The 13819-nt window shown below is 46.7% G+C and overlaps 5 protein-coding genes across 6 annotated transcripts, besides 7 other annotated features; 2 read left to right on the top strand and 3 right to left on the bottom strand.

Moving 5' to 3' along the window:
• Positions 1-109: part of a mobile genetic element that runs on past the window's edge.
• On the top strand, positions 44-277 carry EKO05_0006635 (uncharacterized protein; the record flags this gene model as incomplete). Its single annotated transcript, XM_059636844.1, has 1 exon — positions 44-277. The coding sequence occupies one exon, from the start codon at positions 44-46 to the stop codon at positions 275-277; it is 234 nt and encodes a 77-aa protein (XP_059492827.1).
• Positions 82-194: a mobile genetic element.
• Positions 178-259: a mobile genetic element.
• Positions 262-460: a mobile genetic element.
• Position 461: 1 nt separating this feature from the next.
• Positions 462-753: a mobile genetic element.
• Positions 754-3587: 2834 nt separating this feature from the next.
• EKO05_0006634 (Succinate--hydroxymethylglutarate CoA-transferase) lies at positions 3588-5208 on the bottom strand (the record flags this gene model as incomplete). Of its 2 annotated transcripts, XM_038940296.1 has the most annotated exons (7): positions 3588-3799; positions 3859-4152; positions 4205-4461; positions 4523-4770; positions 4824-4953; positions 5012-5043; positions 5113-5208. In XM_038940296.1, 7 exons carry the CDS (start codon positions 5206-5208, stop codon positions 3588-3590), a joined length of 1269 nt encoding a protein of 422 aa, XP_038798131.1. The 2 variants fall into 2 exon arrangements, with proteins under 2 accessions (XP_038798131.1, XP_059492826.1); XM_059636843.1 differs by having other exon boundaries at positions 4824-5208.
• A 455-nt stretch (positions 5209-5663) lies between these two features.
• EKO05_0006633 (uncharacterized protein) lies at positions 5664-7711 on the bottom strand (the record flags this gene model as incomplete). Its single annotated transcript, XM_038940521.1, has 9 exons — positions 5664-5996; positions 6066-6317; positions 6373-6710; positions 6761-6833; positions 6900-6993; positions 7062-7125; positions 7199-7239; positions 7286-7294; positions 7356-7711. 9 exons carry the CDS (start codon positions 7709-7711, stop codon positions 5664-5666), a joined length of 1560 nt encoding a protein of 519 aa, XP_038798130.1.
• Positions 7712-8165: 454 nt separating this feature from the next.
• Positions 8166-10316: a mobile genetic element.
• Positions 10316-10336: a tandem repeat.
• Positions 10337-10908: 572 nt separating this feature from the next.
• On the bottom strand, positions 10909-12135 carry EKO05_0006632 (uncharacterized protein; the record flags this gene model as incomplete). Its single annotated transcript, XM_038946172.1, has 1 exon — positions 10909-12135. One exon carries the CDS (start codon positions 12133-12135, stop codon positions 10909-10911), a length of 1227 nt encoding a protein of 408 aa, XP_038798129.1.
• Positions 12136-12546: 411 nt separating this feature from the next.
• EKO05_0006631 (Acetyl-CoA C-acyltransferase) lies at positions 12547-13564 on the top strand (the record flags this gene model as incomplete). The annotated part of the gene is made up of 3 exons (XM_059636842.1): positions 12547-12687; positions 12768-13411; positions 13477-13564. The coding sequence occupies 3 exons, from the start codon at positions 12547-12549 to the stop codon at positions 13562-13564; spliced, it is 873 nt and encodes a 290-aa protein (XP_059492825.1).
• Positions 13565-13819: the final 255 nt, after the last annotated feature.

Below are 13819 nucleotides of genomic sequence, written 5' to 3'. Positions count from 1 at the left end.
CAGCTATTAGCAGCAGAGAAGTTACAGAAAATAGATATTAATAATGGCTAGAGGACGACGTAATCTCTGTTTACCTACAAGTGATATAGACAAGCTACCCCCTTACAATTGTCAGGCGCTGGGCCCGGAGGTACCTCTGCCAGTCTTGGCGAGCTACCATGGGGCTAGTCAGCCCGGACTATATAAAGGTGTCAATACACCTGCTATCCTCTTCAACCCTATCCTCCCTCGTGATCGCCTTGTACACTCTTTACAACAATATGTGAGGTCGCTGTAGGCAGGCAATTGAGCAGAGTGAAATGGGACGAATAATAGGTGGTATTTTGAGAGATGAGACGAATCCTTGATGGACGAGTTTCAAGGCACGTGAATATTATATACGCGTGTGGCCGGTGGGTCTCCGGGCTTGGCCCGGGACCTGGCCGAGGTATCTCCCGGCGTGGGGAGAATACTCGTGACACAATAACCCTAGTTAAGAGCTAGAAGCGTAACAGCGCAACAACGTGCTTAGGATATTACCTAAGCCTATAATAATAGCCTTAGACCCTTACACTAAGGGAGAATCTAACATAACAATAGTAGGTATTACTACCCTAGAATCCTAGATGCTGCTACGCTATATGCTATATAGTTAGCTATAGAAGCACTATAGGCTTCTATCCTATTATTACTAAAACTAATTAACAAAGTAGATCTGTTAGGTGCTACAGAACAGGAAATTAAAATTTAGAAACGTTTATTTAACTAGGTAGTAGACAAAATCTTCAAAGTCAACACAAAACAGAAGAACTGGTACGAGGTATACCTTACCGTCTTTGTCTTGTTGACCACGGTGGAGTATGTGTAACAAAAACAGAAGAAGTCAGTAAAATTGCACATAACTTCGTATAGCGATAGACTATAAAACAGGCACCTTGGCGTAGAGAATGGCGCAGTAAGTGCTCTGATTATAAAATATGATCTATGGTCACTAATGTTGCGTACAGACAACTGATAGTATTACCAATGTGAAGTTCATATCAAAGCAGATGTTGCAGGAGTGGGAGCACTCGGCTCAGAATCTTATCAAGCACTTTCGTGTCGCATTGCGAGGCATGACACCGTTCTCTCTTAATTGGGAACCCAAAAGCGGGAATATCCAGCGTACTGGCTTGGACAGTCAGGCTCTGACTTATGTTTTCAAGACGAAAGAGCTTCCACTTCAGAGAAGTAAATGATAATGTTTGCAAGATTTCCTACTTGTGCTGACCATTCGACAGAAGAGGAGTTCGATGATCTACGGGCAGAAGCTAAAAGTTGTGTATTTGATAAGCCACTTGTGTGGTTCGGAGAGCTTTTCCACATGGGTAACGATGAATGAGCTGGCTGGGACTATGATCTTGTGTTTTGTAAGATTGAAGCGCTGGAACAAGTGCTCGCCACCCATCTACTATCTTATATGACACAGAAGGGAGCATATAGAAGGGAGCATAACCCAATTTCAACGACCAACCACATAGCTCTATACCCCTTCACTTATAACAACCGTTGCCGCTGTCACCATAAGCCTCCTTCTGCTGATAGAACGGATCGTAAAACCGTTCGGCAAATGTACCAGCATGACTTGGCGTGTTGATCCAGCGCGACATGCTACTGTAGTCTCGAAGACCGGTGAGGGTATCAACACAGGGAGCGTTGGTGCCAGCTTGGGTGTTATCAGTGACGCCGCTTGAAAGAGACGCCAGATTTGTTGCTGAGCCGGTGCTGGTTGTAGTGCTTAGACTTCGTTAGCAAAGAGTGAGTTAAAACATAGTACAGATACGTGGTAGACAAACCTGTGACAATCTTTCAAAGACATGATGAAGTCTGTGGGGTGTTCTTGTTGTTGTGACCTGCCGTTCATGTAGATACTGGAGACATGGAAGGCTTATGTACAACCTCGACTTGAACATTTGACTTCTTGCTGGTTGGGATCTCGATATCCAGTGTCGACCGGTCATACTCTGATTGGCTATGACAAAGCTACAAGCTAAGAATGATCATGCTGGTCAGATCCTCATTGGCTTCTTCTTGCAGGGGCATAATAGTAACCTTCGCCGGTCGCTGCGTGAAAGGTTGCCTTATATATTTCTCGTATCGTATATCAGAAGGGACTTGTGTTGCCTAACTTGCGTTGGCATGGCGAGTCTACGCTGATAGCGAACATCGAAGACAATATGGGTTTGTTACCGGTAGTAGTATTTTGAGTAATAATATTTGCTAAGAAGGCATGTAAGACGTACTTGATGAATCATTTAATGGGTGAATTTCTGCTTAGTGTCACTGAGGATGATCTACACTTAATGATCTGTTGCTACACGTGTTGGCATAGTTATAGCGTTAATTGTAGCAGTAATGCGCGCTAATTCTAGTACATTACTCAGAAGTTGGCACACAAGTATCGTATAGTCCGGAGTGTAGTCTATGATGGATTCTTTTAAATTGACCAGCTGGTTGTGCAGCAGACATAGTTACTGTTTGTTTACATTGAAAGCTTTAATTGAAAGACATTTGCAAATTTCTCTATAACGCCCCGTTAGTTCCCAACACCGTCAACCTTATAAATGCTTTCCATTCACGAACACACACATCGAACAAGGAGACACGTCCTTATTAAAGACTGAACATCTACCTATTATTTCAGTGCGGTTGTCTTCAATGCTGATGGCCAGCCATCAATCAATGCCTCAACGGCATGTACAAACACGCTGTACATGCAACTAAGGTACACAGCAGTATACCAAAACCTATCACAACTGGTATAACGTCGTTTAATCACCTACAAGCGCATAGAAGATACTGATTCTTACGGCCTTCCTTATTAACGCAGTAGATGTGTCTAACGATGTGTGCATTTCTTGATAGACTGAGTATGAGCACGAGTCAATGGCGTCTGCATGTCAGACTATTGATATCAAACCCAACGGGAGTCGGGACTTTAATGTGGAGGGGTGAAGCATGTGCAAATGTAGGCAGACATAATAGAGTGACCAAAAAAACATACAACAGCGGGTATTCGCTAGTGGTCACCCACCTAACTACTAATCCGCCGGTACGTTGCTTAAATAGGGCTGAGCGAACGGGAAGCCTTGTTTTCAACGTCCTATGGTCGTATGTGACAAATTGGGGACAATGTATAAATATATCCAGCTTAAAAATTTGCCGGTAGCTTGATTATTGTACATGATGCTTCGATTTTCAGGTACCGGTCTTTGCCAGCGCACGTGATAATGTGGATCTCTTGCATGTAGGCATACCTATACGGATCTGCTCTTGCAAAGCTAGCAGCTGGCGATAGTGTTAGTAAAAAGCGTAACGTAGTTACACACGACTGTCAACTCACCTACGAAAGAGGAGGTGAGGTACCGCCTGTCTGGACTCCATTTGCCAAAACTAAGGTATGTATCTATTGAGTAAGTCAATCGAAAGAATTAGATAGGGTTAGTCTTGCGGTCTGTGGGGGTTATAGGCAGGCGGGTTGTGAAAAGCTAGCTTCCAGATGCTCCTGAGGGCTGGCCAGTGGGTATATATACAGATCCAGCTCCCGTCGCAATGTACCCTTGGAACATCTATCTTATAACCTCTTCCTTTCTCAATAGGGCGATGGTGGTATCGTCTAGATCTAGCTCTTTTCTTAGAATTTCGTCAGTGTGCTGTCCTAGCAGGGGCGGTGCTGATCGAATGTTTGGCTGCGAACGTGAGTATTTGACCGGTGAGTTGATGAGCTCCATTCGACCACAGGAAGGGTGATCTATCTCTACAATCATGTTCCTGGCTCTCACTGGTTCATGAGTTAGTGATAGGAGTACAACTAGGAGACAATTGTGGGATTCGTCTTACCATGGTCGTGATGCATCGTATCCCAGAGATCGTTTACTTTCGCGTACGGCAATCCGGTGTTATTGAAGATCTTGAGCCAATCTTCTGTAGTCTTCGTGATTACGATGTCTTCTATCTGCTTTTCTAGAATATCACGGTGCTGAACTCGCGCGGTGTTTGTAGAAAAGCGTTCATCCATGGCCCACTCGGGTCGGCCCAGTCCTCTACACAAGATGGCAAATAGGCGGTCATTGCCTCCACCGAATAACACATCACCGTCGGATGTCCTAAATGATCGATATGGAACCACCGATGCTGAAGAGAGTCAATGTATACGTCGGCGCTGAAAGAAGGGAGATCTACTCACGGTGCGCGGTACCCCAACGACCTGAGTCTCTTTGGTTTGTTACCAACACAGACTGGGCCATATTCGATAGCGTTGCAACCTGGCAGTCACTGAGACAAATATCTAGATGTTGTCCCATGTTTGAAGAGCTTCGCTCAATTAATGAAGCAAGAATGCTAGTAGTCGCATACATGCCGGTCGTAAGATCGGTCACGGCGCAGCCAACTTTGACTGGCGGTCCGTCACGAGGGCCGGTAATATGCATCAGCCCCATCTCACTGAAATGTCCAAGTTAGCTTTCGATGATTTGGTGATAGAACACTGGCAAGGAGACCTTACGCTTCGACCATGACATCATAGCCAGCTCGATCGCTGTACGGACCAAATTGTCCATAACCGGTGATGCTCGCGTAGATCAGTTCAGGGTTAAGCTTGCTCAGCGTCTCATAGTCCAAGCCGTACTTCTTAAGTGAGCCAGGCAGGTAGTTCTCAATGACGACGTCAACCTTTTTCGAAAGATTGCGAAGTATCTCTGCCCCTCTCTCATCCTTGAAAGATAGCGCTAGTGACTTCTTGTTACGATTGACCTGGCCTGGTTGTTAACGAAGATTGTTGTGGAAATTCAACAGTGAATTCCTACGGAGAGGTAATAAGCACTCTCCCCTGTACCGATCGCCGAGTCGGCGTTGTCGAGACGCGGTGCATATGGCGGGCCCCATGATCGTGTATCATCGCCCCTGACCGGATGCTCCACTTTCAAGATGTCGGCCCTGTCTCTATCAGTTGAAGTATCAACGCGAAAATGGAAAGATTGGACTGGAAGCATACCCCATATCACCAAGAATCTGCGTGCAGTACGGCTACAAATCGTTAACATGAGTCAGCTGCACGCATGGCGAAAACGCCCCTCGCGTTTATGGCAGGCTTACCCCAGCCAGGACTCTGGTCAAGTCGAGCACTCGTATGCCGTCCAGAGGTAGTTTTGTCGCCGTTGTGCCTGTGGCAAGACCACGAGAGGCTGGCATTGTGAATTTCTTGGGGACTAGATTTTTCCTCATCGAGCGTACCGCTCCAAGGCTTCTGCAGGATATGTTGGCCATCTCGATAGTGCGAACAGACATCTGTAGGTTATGCTGTTTCCGGTCTGAATGAGCTCCATCTCTCTTATTAGAACCTTTGCTTAAGCCCAGCATCCACCGTGGGACGACGTAAAGAGACCGCATGGGCCATATGAGCCTGCTTTGTGGGGAACCCACATGGAGTGGAGGTACCACTTCTCTGTGGGGCTTTATGCGCTAACCCCTTCCAGTCAGGACAGGTCGAGGAGGCATCTGAAGATTTGGGTCATGCAGATACATCAACGTTGATATAACCGTTATTGTCATGCCGCTCTAGCCGTTCTTCCTGTCACTTCGTTGTTGTGAACGAGCAATACCTAGGTACTATTAAAGAGAGGCTTGCGAGGAACTACCGTCTGCGCTCATAAACTAGGGTTTGGAACACCTTGGAGCCGCTCTCCCAAAGCAACGGACTTAGCTAGGCCAATCTCAAGAAGCATTTTGGCCCTTCCTTGACGAAGGCGCAGGTCATACTCTTCAGGGCTACTGTAGTTTATCTCGTGGTTCGGCCCAAGTGCAAGGGCTTTGCTCTTTCCTTGGTCCTCTGCATATGCGAAACCTACCCATTTTTCAAGCATTCTCTTGCCGAAATTGAGACCAGCTTCATTAAGCCATGGATCGAAGTTACGAAGCAAGTATCCCAGATCTAGGACATGTGATGCAAATCCATGGAAGGCGCCTTCGAAAGGGTTGGTCTGCCGATTATGATCAATAGAAGCTCAGACAACATACCAGCGATTCAATCATGGTACTTATTAACTGACCTGATCCATATGATACTCTTGCACCTGAACGTTTTTGGAAAATCTGAGCCCCTTGGCTGCTGCTATCACGGGTAGATAGAACCGAAGCTCGGAGGCGAACTTCAACATGCCCGAATACGGTTCATCGGCACCAAGGTCATATGCGTTTTGAATTTTGCGAGATTTGCTCGCTCCTAAGAGATCTTCACAGGCAATCATCGTCTTTTTGTAGGCCTGCGGATCATCCAGATATTGTGAACGGAGAATTGTACCCTGCAAAGCATCTATCAGTGGGTTTCGCCGTACAGGCACGACCGGAGTGACTTACATCATGGGCCATATCACCCATCATAACGTGTTTGCACCAGGAATTCTCGATATAAAAGTCCTCTTCTCGGAGACCGGCGAGGAACCCATCATCCAAAGTCGGGCTCCAGTGTTGGATAAGAGGAATGGTTTGAACAAGCTCTGCAGCTGGAATTGCACGCAGCTTCTCGATAGCCTCCGATAGATCGAGACCTCCCAGGCTCAGGTGCTTGAGATTTTCACAGAGCAAGGCGTCTTGCCATGTGACTGTACGCGGTCTCCGTAACGATACATCACCCGACATCAAAATGACCCGAGAAAAGAGCGGCTCAGTTGTTGCGAGGAGTGTAGAAAGACTAACTGGATGGTTCTTAGTTGAGCGATCGTGATTAGGTTCAAGGTCAACTCACTTGCGCCAGCCGACTCTCCAAAGGCAGTGACAGAATCAGGGCATCCTCCAAATCCCTCAATGTGCTGTTTGATCTGAACATGGCTATCAGGCGTCATGTCCTACGCAATCGAGTCTATCCATGTTCACGGATTACTCACCCACTGGAAAGCACAGATCTGGTCTTTCAAGCCGAAATTCCCGCTGATACCTGCTTTTCCGGAGGCCAAGAAGCCAAATATACCGAGTCGATAACTGTATCAAGATCAGGGAGGTCCTCTACAATTTTGTAGCTACCTGCTGCTCCCAGATATTATACTTACTTGATCGAGACGCAAATGATTGGCCTGCCCTGATTCGAAGAACACTGTACAATTTTGGCGAGATCTGGAAACAATGAGCTTCTTGAACACTGCAACTTTGACCACTTTTGTAATTGTACGACTCGAAAGCCACTTACCGTATTGAGGCCACGCATTACATCCCACACAAAAAGCGCCTCTAAACTCGATTTAGTAATGCCTCTTCTAGGAATAAAGTGACTGACCCATGGACCCTGAGTCACAGGCGTCAGTCATGTATGGCCGATTGCCAGTGTCCCTGGATCTAGCACTTACCAGACCAACACCGGGACTTTAGTACCCACGGCAAGCCCTGTCGGGCGGGTGATGACCAGGTTGAGGCAATCTGCCTCACTTTGCATCACAGTTTCCGCCTGGAGCTGCATGTTGCCTACTAACGAAGCATCGAACTTTTGTCCTCCAGCACCCTGGGGGCAGGATGGCCCGAAACGAGTCGCGTCGAAAGTATCCTGGCTGAGTCTTCCACTCCGAAGAACGGGATCAGCCCATCTCGCGGGAACAACGCCAAAAGGAATTCCTCGGAATTGCTCTATGGTGTTATTTTCCAGAAGGACTCCCTTAATTTGACCCAGGGATGGGTGTTCGATTGTGGGTGATGATTTGGACGACATTTCATTCAGGCTGTGTGTCGGCCTTGTGATAGAACTAACTTACTAACGCCGAGATTTTTGTATATGAAAGTGCCTGATAGTATTTTAGGTTGATTATAGGTGTAATATTCGGGGGACATCTTCTTGATCTGTGGGGTATGTATGATCCTTGGCAGGTGGGGAGACACAGCAAACCCAGGCCCCACATCATTTGTCGCCCATGGTGGGATCTAGAGGTCAGGTGGTTCCTGCACAAAGGTACAAGTAGCGTAGGTACAAGGAGGTAAGCACTAGATGGAATCAACTCTATGCACTCAATCGTGAAATCTCCTATGGTTCGTGCAATTCTCAATCGTACCCTAGACAGCAAGCTTGTCAACAATCAAAACAAACAAAGTTTCAGGCCTCTGTTTGATTTGTTTGACAATTTTTGGCTGCAGGCTTTTGTTTGATTGTAGTCTAAGCCTTAATTGGCTACCGTGTCCGTGCGCGCAACAACCGGAGTCGCGCAACAACCGAAAACCACCTTAACACTCAAAATTAGATAAGGCTATAGAGCCACCTACAACAGCTATTATTTTGTAATTTTGTAGTGTAGTACTAATTAATTACTTGCAAAAAAGATGTACTATTTAAATTTGGCTAGTAACTTAATGTTGTGGCTACGTAATGTGGTTTTAAGTAGGGGAGCTAGGGACAGCAATAGGGGACTATAACTACCAATATTATCCCTAAGACTATATTTTTAATGCTTTTTTAGCTAGGTTGCTTATAAAGCTTTCCTTTTACCCTTTTAAGGTAATTATATAGCTTTTGCAGCATTAAGCTCTTGTTATTAATGCTGCTTTTTAGCCTTCTGTTTAGCCTTCTAATTTGCTGTATTAGCCTTCTTCTTCTTATATACTACCTTAGCTGCCTCTTATGCTATACACCTCTCCTCCTTCTCCTTCTCCTTAACCAGCTTCTTAGCAGCTGCTACTTCCTTACTAGTAGCTTTTCTAAGCCTCTTCTTCTTCTTCTTATGTTGTCTAACTTGCTTACAGAAGCGTGCTTTGTTAACCTTTCTAGGCAACTAGAACACTGCACCACTATAGTACTTCTGCTGTTACTATAAGTCTAAGGTTTTACTCTTCTTTTTGTGCTTCTTCTACGTCTTTAGAGTCTTTTTAAGGCTATCTATCTTATACTAGAGGAGTAAGGTTTTAACTAAGATATAGTAGATTAATTGTCTTATCTTTTTAATGTTACTTTTACTCTAGTTTTTAACTATATGCTACAATAACATCTCTATTTTAAGCTAATCCTTGTTGCTATAAACAGATAATAAGGACCTATCTAAATCTAAGCTCTCTAGTGTTTTAACAAAGTGGTAGAGGATAATGTTAGGATTAAGTAGATAGATACCTGTTGCCTTAAAGGACTTAAGTATTAGCTTTTTAGTAAAGCTACACATCTACACTGGCTAGAATAGGCAGAAGAAGTCTGCTCTAGTAATAGGTGTGTTATTTTAAGCCTTATAGATGTATGTTATAACTGCTTTTAAGTATACTATTAATAGAGGCTTAAACAGCACTATATTAAGCAGCTAGAGCGTTTAGGTTAAGTAAGGGGGAAGGACAGCTAGAGGGATCTTGTAGTTATTATAGTACTTAATAAAGTCTATTGTTACATAGGATCTGTGGCCATCTAGTATTAAAAGCCTCTACTTTCTTTGTGCTTTCTCCTTAGTGTAGCAATTAAACACCTGCTTAAGCCAGGCAAGGCCTATATCCCTATTTGTCCACCCTAAGAGAGATAATGTAACTATTACAGAGTGTTTTCCTAGCTTAATTTCAGCTACCTAGTCTAATTTAATGCTAGCGTTAGCTAACTTATAGATAATGCCTAGCAGTAGTACTATCCTATTACTACACACACACGCTATAAGCGTCTACTAAGCTTAGTTACTATCCTAGATAGATGCTTTAATCTCTCCCTTTATCTACATATGCTTACTAAACATGTATTTTATTCTACCTATAATACTAATTATAAAGCCCTTCTTATCTATATTATATATGTAGCAACCCTTAATAGAGTATTTAGAGATTTTGTGCTATAGCAGGTTAAAGTAGAGCATATATTTATTGTAGGAATTAGTATTATAACATAGTTAATCTATCCTAGTAGAGTAATGTAAGATAAGATAGATAGAGTACTTGTTAATAAAGCAGGTAACCCAGCTCTTACTGACTGGATTTTGAGCCACTAGCAACGCGAAATTCTGGATTATCTCTCTAGTAGGTAGTAAGTAATAAGTACTAAGCAACTCTATATACTTTATAAGCTCTATCTCCTGTTATAGCGTTAAACGTTGCTAGTTAATGTCCTTAGTCTCCTAGGAGTCCTAAACGTGCTTGTGTCTCTAAGCTAGAGTTACGCAGTTAACGCTAAACCTGGTAGCAAAATGCTAATATATAAGTTTTTTGCCTAGTTTTAGCACATTAATTGCTATAAGCGCTTTATTAATAGCTGCTATAGTTGTTAAGTTACGACGCGTCAAAGTATAGTGTAGTTGTGATGATTCGGTCGTTGCGCGACTCCGGTCGTTGCGCGACTCCGGTCGTTGCGCGCACGGACACGGTAGTTTGTTTGTGTGTTTGTTTGAATATTGAAAAAGCAAGCAGGTGGCTGGGGAAGAAGCATAGGTGACTCAATAGGAGGCAATTGATCGGAAGCGTGATCCTTCCTGTCTCTTACGAATAGCACAAACAAAAGGGTAGATAAAGGCTAGGACAGACTATTGTAAACCATGAAAGAGAACCGGTCCCCCTTCTGCGACTTGAGGCACCCTGAGCCTGCTCCCACATCAATTTCATCATTCTTGATAAACAGTTGACTACGTGCTACGCCTCGATTGTAGTCTGATACCGCCGTCGACCAATGGATCCACGACAGAATGTAACCCGGTTCCCACATGTCCCACATGCCCCCATCTTCCCCGTTTGCCCCACATCAACCAAATGTCCCACCTCACCCACATGTCCCATGTAGACTACGAGTTTACCTTGTGCATCCCGATAGAAAGACATGGCGGGTCAGAAGCAGAGGCCGCTTTCGTCTGGCGATTGCTAGTATATTCACAGCTAATTATGCATTATTGTCAATATGGGTCAGCGCATGTGAGTACGACGTGCAAATCTGAATCTATGTATGGACATGTTGTGAGGATGGATAAGCTAGATAACCAGTGCCAACAACTCCATCATCTGGCTTTCCTTAGTGATGGGAATCGCATTCGTCTTGATCCAGTGATCTTGTAAGCTATTCTTTGCCAACTGCCGCAGCTTCTCGTCTCCCTCGACACCGACTTCCGTCAGGGTGCGTGGCATACCTAGATGACGCAGGAAAACGTCCAGTATCTCTGCGAGTTGCACCTTTGCTGGATCAACGCCCTTGGTTTTCAATAAGTTTGAAATCGCAGGTATGTCTAGGAGTAGTTGGATAACCTTGGCTTGTTTCTGCACGTTGGCAGGCTCTCGCGTGTTGAAAGAGCATACCGCTGGTAGCATGACACAGCTGGTCTCGCCATGGGGCACACCGAGGGGGCCAAGTTGGTGACCAACCGCATGGCTCGCACCCATGGGGACACCGCACGAGACTGCACGCATGGCGTCGGTGACGGCGAGTTGACATTGGTGCAGGGCCTCGAGATTTCGCGCGTCTTCTTTGCAGTGAATCAGTCCTTCGACTAGCCTACGTAGCCCGCGGCGGGCGTAGTCATCGGCCGTTTCATCGCCTTGTAACGAACACAGTGTTTCGACGCAATGATCAACCGACCGTACACCCGTGCTTAGCCAAACTCGTTGCGGTGTTGTTGAGCAGAGCTCGGGATCCTGGATGACCAAATCTGGATCGCGAATGGGATCAAACAGCATCTTTTCCAGTGTCTCGTTATCCGTGACCCCAGCTATGCCTTGGTACTCGCCCCCAGACAGCGTCGTCGGAATACAGACAAGCGTGATACTTGGTAGCTTATGTTTGTGTGGCCGGGACCCCCGCAGGGTACGGATGTCGGCCACTGTGAAGACGACGTTGGCGAGGGCAAAGCGAATTACTTTGGCGGCATCCGTGATACTACCAGCACCCAGGCAGACGAGACAGTCAATATGGAGGTCCTTGACTTTGGCCACAATCGCGGCGACCTCGTCAATGGGGGTGTGTGAGCTGATGCCGACATGAACACCGGCCACCTTGTCTCCCAGAGCATTAGTTAGTCTGTCGAGAGCATCGGTGTTGCGTGACAAGCTTGCCGAGGCGATGATAAAGACCGTACTACAAGCCAAATCGCCATTGATGTGTTGAGCGCATGCATCAGGAAATCGCAGGCCGTGGGTCACGCGAGGTGTGGGCTTCAAATCAAAAGCAGGTCGACAGGTCTCGACATTGGCGAACCAGGCGGCCATATTGGCTGTAGTGAGTATTTGGTGAGGCGCAGGATGAGGCTGGCTGTTTGTATATTTGTCCAAGCTCGATGGTGGCAAATCTCGGAGCCACTACGGTGGGATAAAAATTGGGATCCGCTGAGCGAACTAGCCTCCCCGCATCCGTGGGGGCTCCGAATCCACACCTGAAACCCACATCAGTGGATATCTACTGTGGTATCACGGGAACCCTAGATGGCATACCTCCAACCAGTGATGTGGGGTCTCCAGCTTCCATCCTGGCCCCGTGCTCAACCCTCATGCCGACACTAAAGATGCCTCAAGAGCCATAACCTCGCATAACCCACGGCATGCCGCCCATTTTTGATCTTTTATTTTTTGCTTGCGAGAAGAAAATACTACTCTTATACATGCCAGCCTAATCATCTCAGCATGTCGGTTCGTGCCGTCGGGAGAAGCATTGTGCAGAAGAGTCCAACTGATGTCATTGTCCTTTCGGCTGTGCGAAGTCCCATCACCAGGGCGTTCAAGGGAGGCTTCAAAGACGCTTGGCTAGAGGATGTACTTCGACCTGTAAGCTTGCTGTATCTCAGCAGATCCTGTTGTTAATGGCCCACCAAATAGCGCTAACGATGAGTTTTGGCCCGTCTAAGGTGATGAGAGAGGCAGTTATCAGAGCGAAGATCGAGACAGAGGACGTGCAGGACGTCCTCATCGGCAACGTCTTGGCTGAACTCGGTTTCGCCAAGACAGGAAGAATGGCACTCCTCGACTGCGGCTTCCCTGCCAGTACCACCTTTCACACAATCAACAGGCAGTGCTCCAGCAGTCTACAGGCCATCACGCACCAGGCGCATGCCATAATGGCTGGTCAATTCGATGTCGCCCTGGCCGGTGGGGTGGACAGCATGACACGTAACTACGGTTCTCGCGGCCGTCCAACGGACGTGTCTCCTTCTCTCCGAGCATCCAACGTCAAGCAGGCCACCGACTGTCTCTTGGCCATGGGTGAGACATCGGAGCGTGTTGCCCAACGGTACGGCATTACACGCCAAGAGCAAGATGACTTTGCTTTTCAGAGTCATCACAGGGCACTGGTGGCCTGGAACGCAGGTAAATTTGCGTCAGAGATAGTCCCAGTTACCTACCAGGCTCCAAGCGAAACAGACAAGGAAGGGCTGCTGACAACCTTTACCGTGCCGCAGGATGATGGCATCCGACCCAACGTGAGTAGAGAGAAATTTGGAAATCTGGAGCCAGTGTTTGGCAAACAAGGCCAAAGCACCGCAGGCAACTCGTGAGTTTGTTCAGTCGCCTGCATTTTTGCACGGCAGTGTTGTTCCGTGTGCTGAAATGGGCAAGATCGCAGATATCCGACGGCGCCTCTTCGGTGATACTTGCTCGAAGGCCGTTTCGCAGGCACACAGGTGAGGGGATGCGAGCCGGATGAGATGGGCGTAGGCCCAGCCCTGGCGATTCCGGCGCTTTACCAATACATGGGGGTAGGTCAATACGACGTCGGAGTCTTCGAGATCAACGAGGCGTTTGCGAGTCAAATGGTCTACTGTGTGCGCGCGCTCCATCTCGACGTGAACAAGGTGAACCCAAACGGAGGCGCCATCGCGCTCGGCCACCCGACAGGCGCAACGGGAGCACGACAAGTGGCGACTTTACTGGCTGAGATGCAGCGGTCTGATCACGAGCT

Source organism: Ascochyta rabiei, chromosome 10 (genome assembly GCF_004011695.2).
Source record: "Ascochyta rabiei chromosome 10, complete sequence".
Classification (NCBI taxonomy): Eukaryota; Fungi; Ascomycota; class Dothideomycetes; order Pleosporales; family Didymellaceae; genus Ascochyta; species Ascochyta rabiei.
Note: the sequence above shows the minus strand (reverse complement) of the source record. Positions and strands in the feature narration are given on the sequence as shown.